Genomic DNA, 14,301 nt, shown 5'->3' with positions numbered 1-14,301 from the left:
AGTAGTAGTAGTAGTAGTAGTAGTAGTAGTCTTTTCCTTCTTCGATGAGTATTTTCTCTTTTTGGAAGGTGGTGATTGTGGGTGTGACTCCACTTTTGCTTCAACTCCTGATGTAGATTCGTGTTCTTGAGACTCTTCCAAATCCTCTTCTTCATCATCATCTTCTTCTTCTTCCACTTGATCGCCTTTTCGACTAGTACTTCCTCCTCTTCTGGAACCATTCAAATTAGAGTGAATTTGACCCTTCAATTCAAACAAATTTTCCAATCCCAACTCTTCAATTGAGATATGATCTTGAGTGGGTAACTTGTCCAACAACTGTTGATAACCAGAGGATAATTTTTGTAAATTCTCCTCCAATTTAACCACATAAACTTCTAGATATTCAACATGTCTCCTCTTCTTCTCTCTTGAAGCATGAGCTGCTCTCCTGTTCCTCAATATACGTTCTATTTTACGTTGTTCTTTTTCCTCTTGGGTTTTAGCTCTCTTTCTAGGTGGTAAGGTAGTAGTGTGAGTAGTATTAGTAGCAGTAGTAGTTGACTTGAGAGTATCTAGTGATGTATTAGAAACATCATCATTAGTAGTATCAAGGGGTGTAGTGGTAGTATCTATGTCCATCATGTGTAGTTGTGGTATGTAAAAGTGGCAACCAAAGGAGGTGTTGTGTATTTGAATTTGGTTGTAAAAAATCAACTGAGCTTATGAGTGTTGTGTTGTAAAAGTTGATTTGTTGTCCTCTTTTTATATTATTTTTGTTTTTTGGATTCTGTTACAAAGTACACTACTCTTACTATTGTAAGCATAGCCTATATTTACTATATAGACTTATAATTATTTTTGTGTATAATACATTAAGCGTGTTACAATAAATAGATCTACCCATAGGTCGTGTATTATGTTACTATATTTAGATTTATTTATTTATTAATTATTTGGGTCGTGTAATACTTTTTGTGTAGAGTAATTTGTATATATTCGCCACCCCAAAGACAGCGGAACAATAGGAGGGAATTTTTGATCTGAAGGGGGTGGTGGTGTGTGTGTGTTTGTTTGTCTGGAATGTTGTTATTGTCTAGCTACGTTTCACACGGGGGTGTTTGCAGACATCAAGGCTCTTATGGAAGGGAATGTATAACCTCCTGTTTCACCACTTTGTATGATCCTTTCGGTTTACTCCTCTTTTTTTTCATGTAAACATATCAAAAAGTCCAATTTCATGTTACACGACATAGATTTTTGTTATGCTTTATCTACATACCAGATCTTAAACGAGCAGTACTGTTGCCATAGTAGTAACTGTAGCAATACTCCTCCTATTTCTTCTTGTGCATATACGTTCTGGCTATATGTGTATGTCTCTTGGTCTTATGTTTCCTCATCGTAAGGTTTTTCCTCCCACGTTGTATTTGCAACGCACCCATCATACACGGTTTTTTCTTTCCCAAATTTTTTCCCAATTGGATCGGTTCTTGTTACGTTATTCATGTATGGCCTAATAGTCCAATATCTGTTAGACGTTACATATAACTTACTAAATTTCGCATACTAAAGTAGCAAGAGAAAGAGAGGACGTAGTTATATTATCCGATGTACGGGAAATATTTTGTTACCTCCTTTGAATATAGCACAATATACACAAGACCAAAAAAAAAAATTTAGACTTCTGCAACAACAATCTAGAATTACCATTAAAGAAGTTTATGGTGCAATTCAAAGTTTATCAAGCCATTCAGAAGAGTTCGAAAAGAACCTTATTATATTTATTGAGTAGCTGCATCCCATTTAAAACTTGAACTTTTGGGTTAACAAATTACTCTGCAAAATCGTTTGGTCCAACTTCCCTCTACTCTACAATTAAGTTCACCTCACAAAAACCTGTAAATTTTGGGAATTCGTTGTTTTATTTAAAATTCCGTTCATTCGGCCCAAATCTTCATGTCAAAATGGTATGGTTTCATTTATATTCCTTACAAAGTTGTTAACAGACAATAGGGTTGCCTTTTTAGGTGTATACTGAGTCAAAGTTAATTCGATGTTACTTATTTGATGTTTCAACATTTGGATTGTATTGGTAACACTTGAAACTATAAAAAGTTTTGCGCAATTTTTTTCACATCCTTTTTTGTTTTTCTTGTCGTTTGAGGCGGTATTGTTACATTGAGACACCCACACGCATTTATCGTCAATGGACAAACCTGCTTTAATTAATTTTAAAGTCACAAAATGTAAAACTTATTCCAATACAACCCTGGTTGAAAAAAAGAAAGAACAAAGAAACATCTTAGATCGCCCTACACGTCTCAACCAAATTGTTTTGAAATTTCTTGTTATTAAGGCGAATACGTACATTTATAACGAGATGCAGACCAATATTAACCGGGAAACAACAACAGGGTTCGAAAGCGCTATAATTCACTAAAATTTTGTTGTGCTGAACATAATCCTTCGTTTATTGCTGTTTACCTCTTTCCTGTTTATTTTGATCCAGGGCTGATGGTGTTGTAGACACCAAATTAGACCTCATATGCAAAACTTCTGTGTCACATTCCCACATCCCCAAACAGAAGAGACTCATCTAAATGGTCTATTACTAAAACCACGTATTGGAAAATAGTGAAAGATCTAAAATACTCTTTGGCTTTTTCAAACGCAATGAGTAAAGCTAATGAACTTAAACACCGTACGATTTTGTTATAAAACCCGCGATTTTCGCGATCCCCACCTCATCTTTAAATCGCATGATAGTTAGTCCTGTTGCGTAGTATAAACGAAGAACCCTGCTTCTGTTGTTATCTTATAAATCGAACGAGTTATGCATAATGCAAAATCCAAAAGTCAAAAAAAAAAATGCAAAACCTACATCATAAGTTAGTAGCTAGTCTAATTTTCTTGCAACTAAAAAGATGAGCTAATTATCGCGTTGCTTTAAAGTATAAAAAGGGAGACTGACTTGTGATATGGGACGTTGACAGAAGAGACAATATTTAATTTTGGGTTATACGATGTGATAGAATTATAAAGACCAAAGATATCGAGAATTGATCACATCTCTGCGATAGTTTTTGAACATGTTTATTAAGTAAGACTTAACTCATTTCAATCTCTCACAATTCAGCTAACTTTACGGCAAGTTGTTAATAAGGCGTTCAAATCAATTCACTTCAACTTTTCGTATCAAAATGATGCAAATAATATCGAATATCATCAAAATGGGTACAAATTAAAGGCAAACAAAATAAAACCTCCAATATGCCGAAGAGAACCGTCAAAATGGTTGTAACAAGATTTATATTACTTTAAGGAATGTAATACTCACCCACCGTCGACCCATGCAATCAGATCTCATGGAAAGCCAACATTACATTGTATGCGCTTAAATGGACTCACTCCATCGGGCCATTACTTAAAATGGAGAAGATCCGCTTAAAACGAAAGAGCGAAAGACAGAAAAAAAAAAATCTGACTCTGACTGAAAATTTGATAACGAAAGATGCGCTCAGCTTTTATATTTTATAAATCATACTTACCACTAGATAGATCTTAATAGCTACAACAGTCCCACCACTAGTGCGCATACCACCATTAATACATATCACTACTTCAAGAAAACCAAAACCTTAGCTCTATCGCATTTATGAAATCAGTACTATCGATCCAATCACATGTCGTACACGGCTACGTAGGCGGTCGAGCGGCTATATTCCCATTACAAACACAAGGCTGGGAAGTAGATAATATTAATACTGTCCACTTCTCGAATCATACGGGATATGGCCATTTTAGAGGTCAAACATTGGACCGCAATGAGTTAGCACTGATTTTGGATCAGTTGATTAACCAGTTGCAAATTGATTATAATGCTGTTATCACGGGATATGTGCCTAATGCTGAATTGATTCTGTGTATTAGGGAGTATATTGTTACCATGAAAAGGGAGGAGAAGCAAAGGAGTGAATATCAAAAGAATGGGCACGAGAATAATGGAGGAGGGACACTACTTGATGTAAGTGTCAATTCACCAATGACATACTTGATGGATCCAGTTATGGGTGATAACAATTACATGTATGTTGATCAATCATGTGTGGATGAGTATCGCAAGTTGGCCCATAGTGATATCGTTGATATAATAACTCCCAATCAATTTGAATTGGAATTACTTGTCGACAACAAAATAACCAATCGTGAATCACTACAAAAGGCAATATTACAACTACATGACGATTGTGGCATTCCTTACGTCGTAATCACATCAGTTGAAGCACAAGTGATCAACTCAAACCTGGATAAAGAAGAAGATGATTACATATATTGTGTCATATCAATAAAAACTCACCTGTCTAGTGATGCTCAAATGAGGATGTTTCAAATACCAACTATCAAATCGTATTTCACCGGGGTTGGCGATTTGTTTTCGGCATTATTATTGGATAAATTTGCCTCCAACAAAGTGGGAGGATCTAGTGGTGCTAATGACAATTTGAGTCGATTATCTAGATCCGTTAATCAAGTGTTGACGATAATGGCCAAAACGTTAAAACTTACACATAAATTGGGTATGCAACAAGCTAGATCTACATTGCTCAATAATGACACCAATAAGCATAACGGAGGTGACAGAAATGGAACTATTAATGCTAGGGATCTGTTTGATCATAAGGAAGATGAGATTGTGGGTAAGATAAATGATGGCGAAACGATGAAGTATTTTGAATTGAAGGTTATTCAAGCTAAGGAGTTTTATAAGTATAATGAAGACGGTGAATTCAAAGAAATGAAGTTCTAGCTTTAAACTATGATTGAGGGGTGGGTATTTCTGTTTGGGGATGAATGAAAAGGAGAGTTGACACTATGCTTTGACTTTATAGATACGTAAAGCTTTTATAGATAATGTTAGAATGAATTTTTATTCTTGGACTTGAAATCTAGAATGTCATAAACTCTAAACTTTGGGCTTTCATATCCCCCAAAACCATTCATTCTTCGTCTCACTCTAAACATTTTTCGAAATTGTCAATAGGAAAAATACAAAAAAAAAATCTAGCATAAATGCAGCAGTTTTTTTTAAGCACTTCGTAATAGAATTCATTGTAGAATGATTACCTGTGAATTCCTGTTGGGGTAAACCTCTGCTGGAAATCTAGCGTTTTACAATTCATTGGGCGGATCTTGCATTAATTATCCGATTTTCCGCCATTTTTCAAAGTTGGCTGCGAAATGAGTTAATTTTATAGATGTCTCTTTTTGTGAAGATTAAACCCCGTTTGGTCTTGGCAAGAGAAAAAGAGGAGAGAGGGATGTGCCAACAGAACTATCTTGACTTTGAAGAGTTGTACTAGATTCGGAAAGGCTTCAGGTATATCATCTGTGCTTGCTTTGACCTTTTACGTTCCGATACAATCTAGAAGAGAAAAAGAAAAAAAAAAGTTCAACCTTATGAAACTTTGTACAGAACAATCGATTGCAAATATATGAGAGAAATACAAACACATTTTCTCTAATTCAAATTCTATTTTTGTCTACTTTTCTATACTTTTACCCTTGTAACACATTCTGTTGTTGTATCTTTTCACTGTCTTCTTCTGCGTCTTCTATCTTTGAACCAAATACTCGTTAATTGCGCAAGCGTTGACGGTTCGGTGGTGGTGTCATGCACTATTCTCTTCTTGACGAAGTAAACTACAACAAACGTGTTCTATATATGTGGCCTCCAAATAGACTTGGCATGCCTTAATTGATATTTCCGAAAGAATTTTTTTGTCAACTTTGACTTGATTTTGACAATAAGTCTTTTTTGGATAGCAATATTTTTGCAACTTTCTCGAAATCCAACTTTCAAAAACTTAGATCAAGTTTTAAGAGGGCCGCATCATTTTAAGTAGTACCTGGACATCTTTGAGTGTGGTTTTTGAATCGAAATGCAAAGTGAATACCCGAACCTTGCTAACAATAAATAGAACAGTGTCCCATTGGACTGGAAAATCAATTGGGTGGTTTTGGGTTTACAACTTTTCCTACACTGTTTTGAACAAAATTCAACTAAATCTTCAAATCTTTAGGTTGCAAGCACTCGCCAACGAAAGACTTGATTTTTCATTTCAATGAATTTGTCAACAGACATAACTAGCCTCACGCTTTTGCCTCTTTGAAAACGCCTCCGAAAGGTCACCACTATTCCTCAACTCAATAACTTATTGTATTTTTTTCCATGATTTGGTAAACTCTGTAAATTCAATATTTACAGGAAACCTTGAAGGGTGCAAAAAGCCCACCTTCCTACCCCCTTCAGAAATATCCACACAAAATAAAAACTAGATAGATCAACCGATAGTGGATCACAGCAGGCCCAGGGTTGAAGATAGCACAGAAGCTTGTAATATTCAGGAATCTAATATCTAACTATTTCAAAGTCGAAAATGACATAAACTTTGTAGCATTTGGCGTCGATAACACATCCTGTTTTGATAAACAATTTGTGGTGATTTTTTTCATTCACTTTTTTTGAGGTAAGCTTTTGTTGAACCAAAACAGTCCTTGTATTTGGGGCTACTCTTGTCTGATAAGGGTGTGTGTTATTTGGTTATATCGGTAAGCTTATAACCACATCCACTATCTCTCAAGATTTTAAACGGCTTTACCTGGGGCAATAAATTCAACCAAGCAATAATGACCTTAGTAGGGAGATCTAGAAGGCAATCTTCTTTGGGAGAAGAATTCTCACAAGCAGCTCTATAGGTAGTTAAGTCCGGAATCTGCATGATAGGTAGAGGAGAGACAAACCTGGCAAGCAGATATCCCGCAGCCTGATATGGTCAGATTGTGGCCAGTTTATGAAGAAAACACCAAGAATCTGACATAAAATTGTAAATTAAATTTGCTTTTAATATAAAAAGGTATAGATTGTGAAATTATAAAGACGTAACAAAGAAGTGAAAATTATAAAAAAGAAGTGACAGCAAATGCTTAATTTTATGGAGTCTTGTCCAGAAACACTCATCTGAACCTACCTCCTCTAACTCCCGTACCTCTAGCTCCTCTTATGAGGCCCATACATATTATCTTGTAGATATTGAAACGTGCCAATATCCTCCATTCTCTTCAACAATCTAGCAATAGGAGGAGCATAATGAGGATCAGTCAATACAAATTGCAAACCGTCACTCAAGATATTTCTCTCCTTAGCATAAATAAAGTAATAATTCAATGGTAAATTGTTAAAAGCACCATTTTCATACAAGGTCTTAACAATGGGGTTAATCAATTTACTTAAATTATCATTCTCAATAACTTGAAGCACAATGGGGGTGATTATACCCGACTGGTTTAATGCCACTATTATATCGTTGATACTTGAAGAAACCAATTGTGAATTGACGACGGTGTTGATGGCATTGTTTAAAAACTGACTTAATGAACCAGAGTATTTGTCATCAACATCGGATGCTCTCTTTGATAACAAGTATTCTTCCATTCTCTTGACTCTGCTTGCTTCTTGTCCATCTAAATTGATATAAACTGCATCTCTAGTAGTTCCATCATTATTGACTCCTTGAGGATCTAATCCAACATCTTCAGCCAATGGTGGGGTCTCCTTAACATTAATATCTGATCTGTTAGTGTCATTGGTATTAGCCTTTGATGTGGTATTCATAATCAAATCAGCAAGAAAAGGAACAGTCAAGGCCTGACCTTGACCCAAATCAGTCAATAGCCAACCAATCCAAACATTATTTGGGGAAGACAAGGCACCACCGGCAAAATCAGCCAATTTCTTGTTATTTTCCTTATTCCCCAATAATTGATCATAAGTAGATGGAATTATTCCAGACTCTTGCACAGCATTCATAATCTGAGTCATGTTGAGATTAATACTTATACCATTGAGACTTATGGTGCTATTTTCACTACTCATATCTCCTGACAACAATAATTCAAGATAACTAACCAAATTGTCAATTTGGGTTTGATTATTGGATATTTCTTCAAGCAAATTAGGAATTAAACCCGATTGTTCGATCGTTTGGAAAAGATGAGTGTATTGGTCAACTGCAGCTTGGTTGTAGGTTAAATTGCCATCATCTCTCTTCTCTATTGAGTCATCTGTAGAGGCATCTGGGTAGTCTCCTAATGAGGATATTTCATCAAGGATATCATCGTATTGCAGGAAATCAAAACTGTGGACTATTTGAGAACTAAAAAGAAGGGTTATGGGTATAAGTGATGTCAACTTCATGATGGAAGTGGAAGTGTGATAGTTGTAGGTGTGGAAATGTTTATGATTCTAAAAAAACGAGGCTTTAACGAGTTGCCGAATCTGTTACTGTAGTTGCTCCTTGTCGCTTGGGGGTGTAGTGTGGGCGGCTAAAGGATCGGTATATCGAAAGTTTTTCCTTTAATAGTCTTTGATCAGTGTGCCCTTTAATCAGCAAATAAAAGCGAAGGGGGTATGTTGGATTATATGTAATGTTGTTGGAAAAGAAAAAGTGATGGGTAAAGGGCTGAAAAGATGTTAAAAAGATCAAAGAAAATTTTTTGGGTTGAATTTTGCGTTTTCCCACTCTGTATAATAATAAATCAAAAGATTGATGGGAACTAAAAGATTGTCTTTTACTCCTCTTTCTGTTTTATGCTTAAGTTAGCCTACATTGTTTTAGGTAAATTTGACGCTGAATAAATGTTCTATTGTCTTATTGTTCATGTTGTTATTGTTCAATAAATCCCCAAAAAAAGAAATTAATCTAATATTACACAAAACTAATATTACCAAGACACTTTTTACTCTCAACACGGCAGCAGGTAATAAAAAAAGAAACAACAAAAAGAACATGGTGCGGATTTAGAAACAGCAGTAAAGAGCGTGTGATCAGAGGTGAGTGTGCTACTTTTATTATCCATGATAACATATTTTGGTTTCTGTTCTGAGATGGTTATTATTTCGCCTCAAAGAATGTGGAACGAGCTAGACAGAACACACATTTTACATTTGATAACAACCTTTTGGCTCTATCTTTTCTCATCTATTTCCACTTCGTCTGAGTGTAATGTATTAAGGGTGAGGCATGCTATTACTGATCAATCGTACCCTTCAGAATAGCAAAGCACAATGGTTCACATGGTAGCTTATAACTATTTCCTAATTGGGAAATTTTTTCTTTTTACATTTATTTTTTCTTAAGCCTCACACAAACAACAAAAAATTGACTGACACACTCTCACTTCTCTCTATATACCGTCATACATACCCTCACATTACTCTATATATATATCCAAATCTTGCCACTTTGAGAGATATATGCAACGAATTGAGCAGTTCGTAATAATATCCACCCATCGATATTTCTTTTTCATGCATCTTAGTCACAGGAAAGTTACAGTAGATGCAGAGCATAACTGCACGTGATTCTTTCGATCGGTTGCAAAAAAAGTTAGATCTGCCAATCCTGCACATAATATTTTTGCAAACACAATATCATTAACACTTTCCTAATTAGGCAAGTCAAATTAATGCATCGTCACATCAGTCAAAATCCAATTACAAGAAGAAATCTATTTTATAACCAAATCTGGTTATAAATTATACTGGAAAAATTCAACTTTACCTCCGGTTGAACATTTCAAACAATAGACTCATTGACCAAGAAAGTTTCCTTTCAGATTTTGTTACCACTCCTCCAATGTTTACATTGTCATCACTGCCCCTCCCTTTTAAGGTAATCCTTTCGAGGTTCCTGCTTATACCTTCTTTAAAAGAAGTCACAGGACCAACCTTTTCTTTAAAAAAATAACTTTAAACTTTTTCCTTTCAAAATCATCAACTTTTTCAAACCACTTTTCTTTTCCTTTCCTTATAGGTTTTATCCATTCGTTTTCAAGCATTTACTTATTGCTGAATTTTGCAAGATTACCTCCATTGAAAAGAGAAGGATTATAACTCAACAGATCTGATCGTGTGACAGGAAAGCCTATCTAGATTTCATTCAAATTATTATAACATTTTGACTACCACAGGTCCCTTCGGATAAACCTCACAAAGATGTATCTAACTAACATATTTATCACATTGTTTTGTCTATTCACATCATTGGTTCATTGTATACCCACGTCACCAATTCCACAAGGTGCGGAACTCTCTATAAGAGAAGAATTGGATCAACTCGTTGAATCGAATTGGGATTCAAACGATGCTAGTTTATACTATGACTTGATAGATATGTTTAGCGATGAAGATTTACTTCACAAAAGAGAAGACGACGATGACAATCTTCAAAATACAATCAACTATGTCCTTGAAAAACTCAATTCATCAGGTATCATTTGGGAATTATTGGATGCTATTGCTGACCATCCAGAAAGAATTGACTACTTGGCTAACTTGACTTCATCTTTACTTGGTGGTATGAATATTACCATTAACGTTGGCGATATCTTGAGCGGCGATAGTGCTTTGTCTTCATTGACTCAATTCATCAATGTCACTGCTATTGTTGATGCGGTTATGGATAGTGGATTGGTTACTTCATTGGCAGATGGTCTTTTGTTGGATTCTAATTTTAGACCAAGATTGGCTGATATCATTAATAGAGTTGTGTGGTCACAGAGAGATGTGTTGTTATACATTTTCGGCTCAGTTTTCCAAAAGAGAGATCATTTGTTTAGAAGAGCAGAAGTTGATGATCAAGATATTAGTGTTTGGCTGAGTTTGCTTAGAGCTGCTGAAGGTGAAGTTTCTGGATCTACAACAACTACTAGTTCAGCAACAGCAAATCCTTCTTCGTTTACAATTGATCCAAATGTTTTGTCATCAATCTTGAACTTGAATTCTCAGGTCGCCCAAACACAATCATCTAGCTCCTCTACTCAAAGAGCAACTTCATCGGCCTCAAGAGCAACTTCATCGGCCTCAAGAGCAACTTCATCAGCTTCAAGATCCACTAATTCAGCATTAGTTGCTTCAGCTTCATCTGCTTTATCTGCTTTGGCTTCCCCATCAACAACTAGATCATCTAGTTCAAACTCGAGCACTACTTCTTCCTCATCACGTGCGGTTGCAACAACTACTTCTTCACGTTCAACTTCATCAAGTTCAAGTGAATATAGTGGAAGTTTGGGTGAATTTGTTGAAAATGCAGCCGGAACCGTTTTGGGATCAAATATTGTTGGTACTGTCGCAACTGATGTTTTAAATGCTTTAAATGATACCGGTTTTGCTGTTTACTTTGTCAAGAGATTTTTGTCTGATGATGCATATGTCAATATGACAGCAGCACTCGCCAATTCGTTGTTGTCTTCTGGTACTATCAGTATCGACTTGAGTAGTGTTAATGTTACCAGTCTCATTGATCAAGTTTTGGGTGATCCATCTACAATTATTGGTGCTGTCAGTGGTTTATTGAGTGGTAACTCGAGTGCCCTCTCTGGCACTTTGGGTAAATACTCTGGTGCTATTCAATCCCTTATTGGTGACATTGAAGCTACTGGTTTATTTGCTAGATTGAATAATTATATCTTTGGTGACTCAAGTAGTAGCAGCACAGCCACCCAAACCTCACCCACCCAAACCTCAGCCAGATCTACATCATCAAGTGCTAGAAGAGAGGTTGTTTCCGCTAGTGCCACTACAACTTCCAAATCGTCTGTTGAAAAGAAATTAGAAACTAGTGTTGTTGCCAGTGTGTCACCCACAAATAGTGCTGTTTCTCGTTCGTCAAACAGCTCCAATGATGCATCGGGTGTAGCTGGGAATGCATTCACCATGAAGGCATTGTTCTTTACTCAGGCTGTTTTACTCATTGGTGTTTTTGCTTTCTGAGTCTAGTCATATACTTGCATCCATAAGAAATAAAGGATTCAAGGAGTTTAAGCTTGGCATTAGTTCTACAAAATTCAAATTCTTAGAAGATATTTCACAACAAACGTCCGTTACATTAACACCGGACTGTTATTGGTTTTACACGTTGCTTCACTTTCATTTCATATTTCATGATTGGCTAATCTGCTTAGGCATAACAGTTGTCTCTATTCATATATTATTATAGTTTAATACCAAGTTTCTCAGTCTATCGAGAAGTACAAATGTAGGATGGTAAACTTTGCATATGATTGGTGTAGTTGAGATGGTAGCACAATCTATAAAAATGCGCTTCCCTTTCTTGGCACGAGCAATCCTTAGCAAAGGGTTTATTCCATTGACAACAACAGTTCTCTAAGGCCATTTGTCCAATTATGATTCGTTGAAGACACTAAGGACATGTCTAAAGTAAACAACGGCAGTTCTGCAAATCAAAATGGCTCCAACATCGAGGAAATGAGATTTACCATTGTCACGAATAATGTTCCGACAACTCCCCCACTAGAAACTAGTGATCAAGATCCAGAGTCACCCACATCTCTTCTGCAATACCCCCATGGCACCAATAGAGCAATCCTACAGAGGAATTTGTACACACGTTCTTATTCAGCTCCCAACACACCCAGATTTCATCCAACGCAACCGCAATCAAGTACTACGTTACAAGACACACGACATAATAGTTTGAATGAAAACTTATTAGAAAATACCAACTTTACCAAATTTAAAAATTCAATATTGTTGCCAGCAGCAAAATGGGCGTATACGCCTATTACAAAGATGCAAAAGAAACTGAAGTGTAAACCAAGTGAACATGATGGGTACAAGATTGAATACTCGATTTTCCAACCACCAGAGGGAATAGGTAAGTTGCTCACTCAAGAAGAAATTTCCAATCACTTTCGAAGTACACAAGATGACCTGGATTATGCTCAACTTCCTGAAAACTACGTCACTGAGCTTGATTTTGAAAAATTGATCAAAGAAGTAAAAGACGTAATCGAAAATGATCATGTGTATCCTGAACGTATCATGACAGGATCATCGGGTAGTTACTTTGTATTTGGCAAAATTGAACTAGGGTCGTCGTTATATGAAAAAGTTGGTGTGTTTAAACCCAAAAGTGAAGAACCATATGGTCCTCTACTGCCTAAATGGACCAAGTGGCTTCATCGCACTTTTTTTCCTTGTTGTTTTGGCCGTAGTTGTCTTATTCCTAATCTCGGATATATCAGTGAAGCTGCTGCTTCTGTATTAGATTGTCAATTACAGTCATATATCGTACCGTATACGGCAGTGGTTAGATTACGAGCGCCTACCTTTTATTACAAGTTCTGGGATAAATCAGATGATGTAACTAAACTACTGTACAAGATAGGATCATTTCAAATGTTTTTACATGGGTATGTGAATGCAGATTTATTTTTCAAGATGTATCCAATACCAACAGATGAGCACCTTTTGCCAAAATCGCTGGATGTTGAAGTCGACATTGATGAAGATGTACTTGGCAACAAATTTCAATGGAGTCGTGACACGATGCGCCAGTTTAGAGAGGAGTTAGAAAAGATGGTCATATTAGATTACTTGATGAGAAATACTGATAGAGGAATGGATAATTGGATGATTAAATTGGAGTGGCATGTGATACATAGACTGCAAGATATCAAGATAATGCATCCAGTTTTGAAAATTGGAGCAATTGATTCAGGATTGGCCTTTCCATGGAAACATCCTAATGAATGGAGATCATTCCCATTTGGGTGGTTGTTTCTCCCGTTATCATTGATTGGACAACCCTTCAGTAAAAAAACAAGACAACATTATTTACCCTTATTAACTTCGAAATTATGGTGGGAGTCCACTGTGGTTAACCTAAAGCAAGTTTTTATGAAGGACAATGATTTCAAAGAACGATTGTGGAATAAGCAATTGGCGGTGTTGAAAGGGCAAGCATTCAATGTAGTTGAGACGTTAAAATTGGACTTTGCTGGGCCATTGGAGTTGACACGATGTCAAAATTTGTTAGTATTTGATGATCTAATGTACATTCCAAGACAAGAGCCAGGAGCAAGGAGAAGAAGCTTTCCATTAATGTATTCGTCTTGTTATGAGTCCGATGTTCAAGATGGTCACAGGTATTTATCACAATTAGGTGAGACTCCTTCAGAAGATTTGCACGAGGATGAAAATGAACATACCCCATTGCTAGCCCCATTGAATGTGAATGGGAGTGCAAGCAGTCTGCAAGTGATTTCATCTCCTCTGCAAACAGGAGATAGTGGGCCTGTACCTTATGAATCTGGATACTCTCGTATAAATAGTGTGCATGGTGAAGCTCCTCCAGAGATAGGTACAAAAGTGGTTATTGAACGATTGGTCAAAGAGCATTCAAATCCACCTGTATTCACGTGGTGTTGAGGTAGATTTTGCATATTTTATAGAATAAG

General features: G+C 36.3%; 5 protein-coding genes across 5 annotated transcripts in view; 3 read left to right on the top strand and 2 right to left on the bottom strand. All coding sequences in view use genetic code 12, as the record gives it.

Moving 5' to 3' along the window:
* CORT_0B04920 (Hac1 bZIP transcription factor) overlaps nucleotides 1–624 on the bottom strand; it is a gene marked incomplete at both ends in the record, with an annotated part of 756 nt that extends 132 nt beyond the window's left edge. Inside the window, one exon of the mRNA XM_003867589.1 lies at nucleotides 1–624. This exon is cut by the window's left edge and continues 132 nt beyond it. Coding sequence (XP_003867637.1) covers nucleotides 1–624 — 624 coding nt within the window.
* A 3,013-nt stretch (nucleotides 625–3,637) lies between these two features.
* Nucleotides 3,638–4,789, top strand: CORT_0B04910 (Bud16 protein; the record flags this gene model as incomplete). The annotated part of the gene is made up of 1 exon (XM_003867588.1): nucleotides 3,638–4,789. One exon carries the CDS (start codon nucleotides 3,638–3,640, stop codon nucleotides 4,787–4,789), a length of 1,152 nt encoding a protein of 383 aa, XP_003867636.1.
* A 2,241-nt stretch (nucleotides 4,790–7,030) lies between these two features.
* On the bottom strand, nucleotides 7,031–8,236 carry CORT_0B04900 (hypothetical protein; the record flags this gene model as incomplete). Its single annotated transcript, XM_003867587.1, has 1 exon — nucleotides 7,031–8,236. One exon carries the CDS (start codon nucleotides 8,234–8,236, stop codon nucleotides 7,031–7,033), a length of 1,206 nt encoding a protein of 401 aa, XP_003867635.1.
* Nucleotides 8,237–10,036: 1,800 nt separating this feature from the next.
* On the top strand, nucleotides 10,037–11,812 carry CORT_0B04890 (Pga45 protein; the record flags this gene model as incomplete). The annotated part of the gene is made up of 1 exon (XM_003867586.1): nucleotides 10,037–11,812. One exon carries the CDS (start codon nucleotides 10,037–10,039, stop codon nucleotides 11,810–11,812), a length of 1,776 nt encoding a protein of 591 aa, XP_003867634.1.
* A 438-nt stretch (nucleotides 11,813–12,250) lies between these two features.
* Nucleotides 12,251–14,272, top strand: CORT_0B04880 (Type II phosphatidylinositol 4-kinase; the record flags this gene model as incomplete). The annotated part of the gene is made up of 1 exon (XM_003867585.1): nucleotides 12,251–14,272. One exon carries the CDS (start codon nucleotides 12,251–12,253, stop codon nucleotides 14,270–14,272), a length of 2,022 nt encoding a protein of 673 aa, XP_003867633.1.
* Between the last annotated feature and the right edge of the window lie 29 nt (nucleotides 14,273–14,301).

The sequence above is a fragment of the Candida orthopsilosis genome (assembly GCF_000315875.1).
Source record: "Candida orthopsilosis Co 90-125, chromosome 2 draft sequence".
NCBI classification, from domain to species: domain Eukaryota; kingdom Fungi; phylum Ascomycota; class Pichiomycetes; order Serinales; family Debaryomycetaceae; genus Lodderomyces; species Lodderomyces orthopsilosis.
Note: the sequence above shows the minus strand (reverse complement) of the source record. Positions and strands in the feature narration are given on the sequence as shown.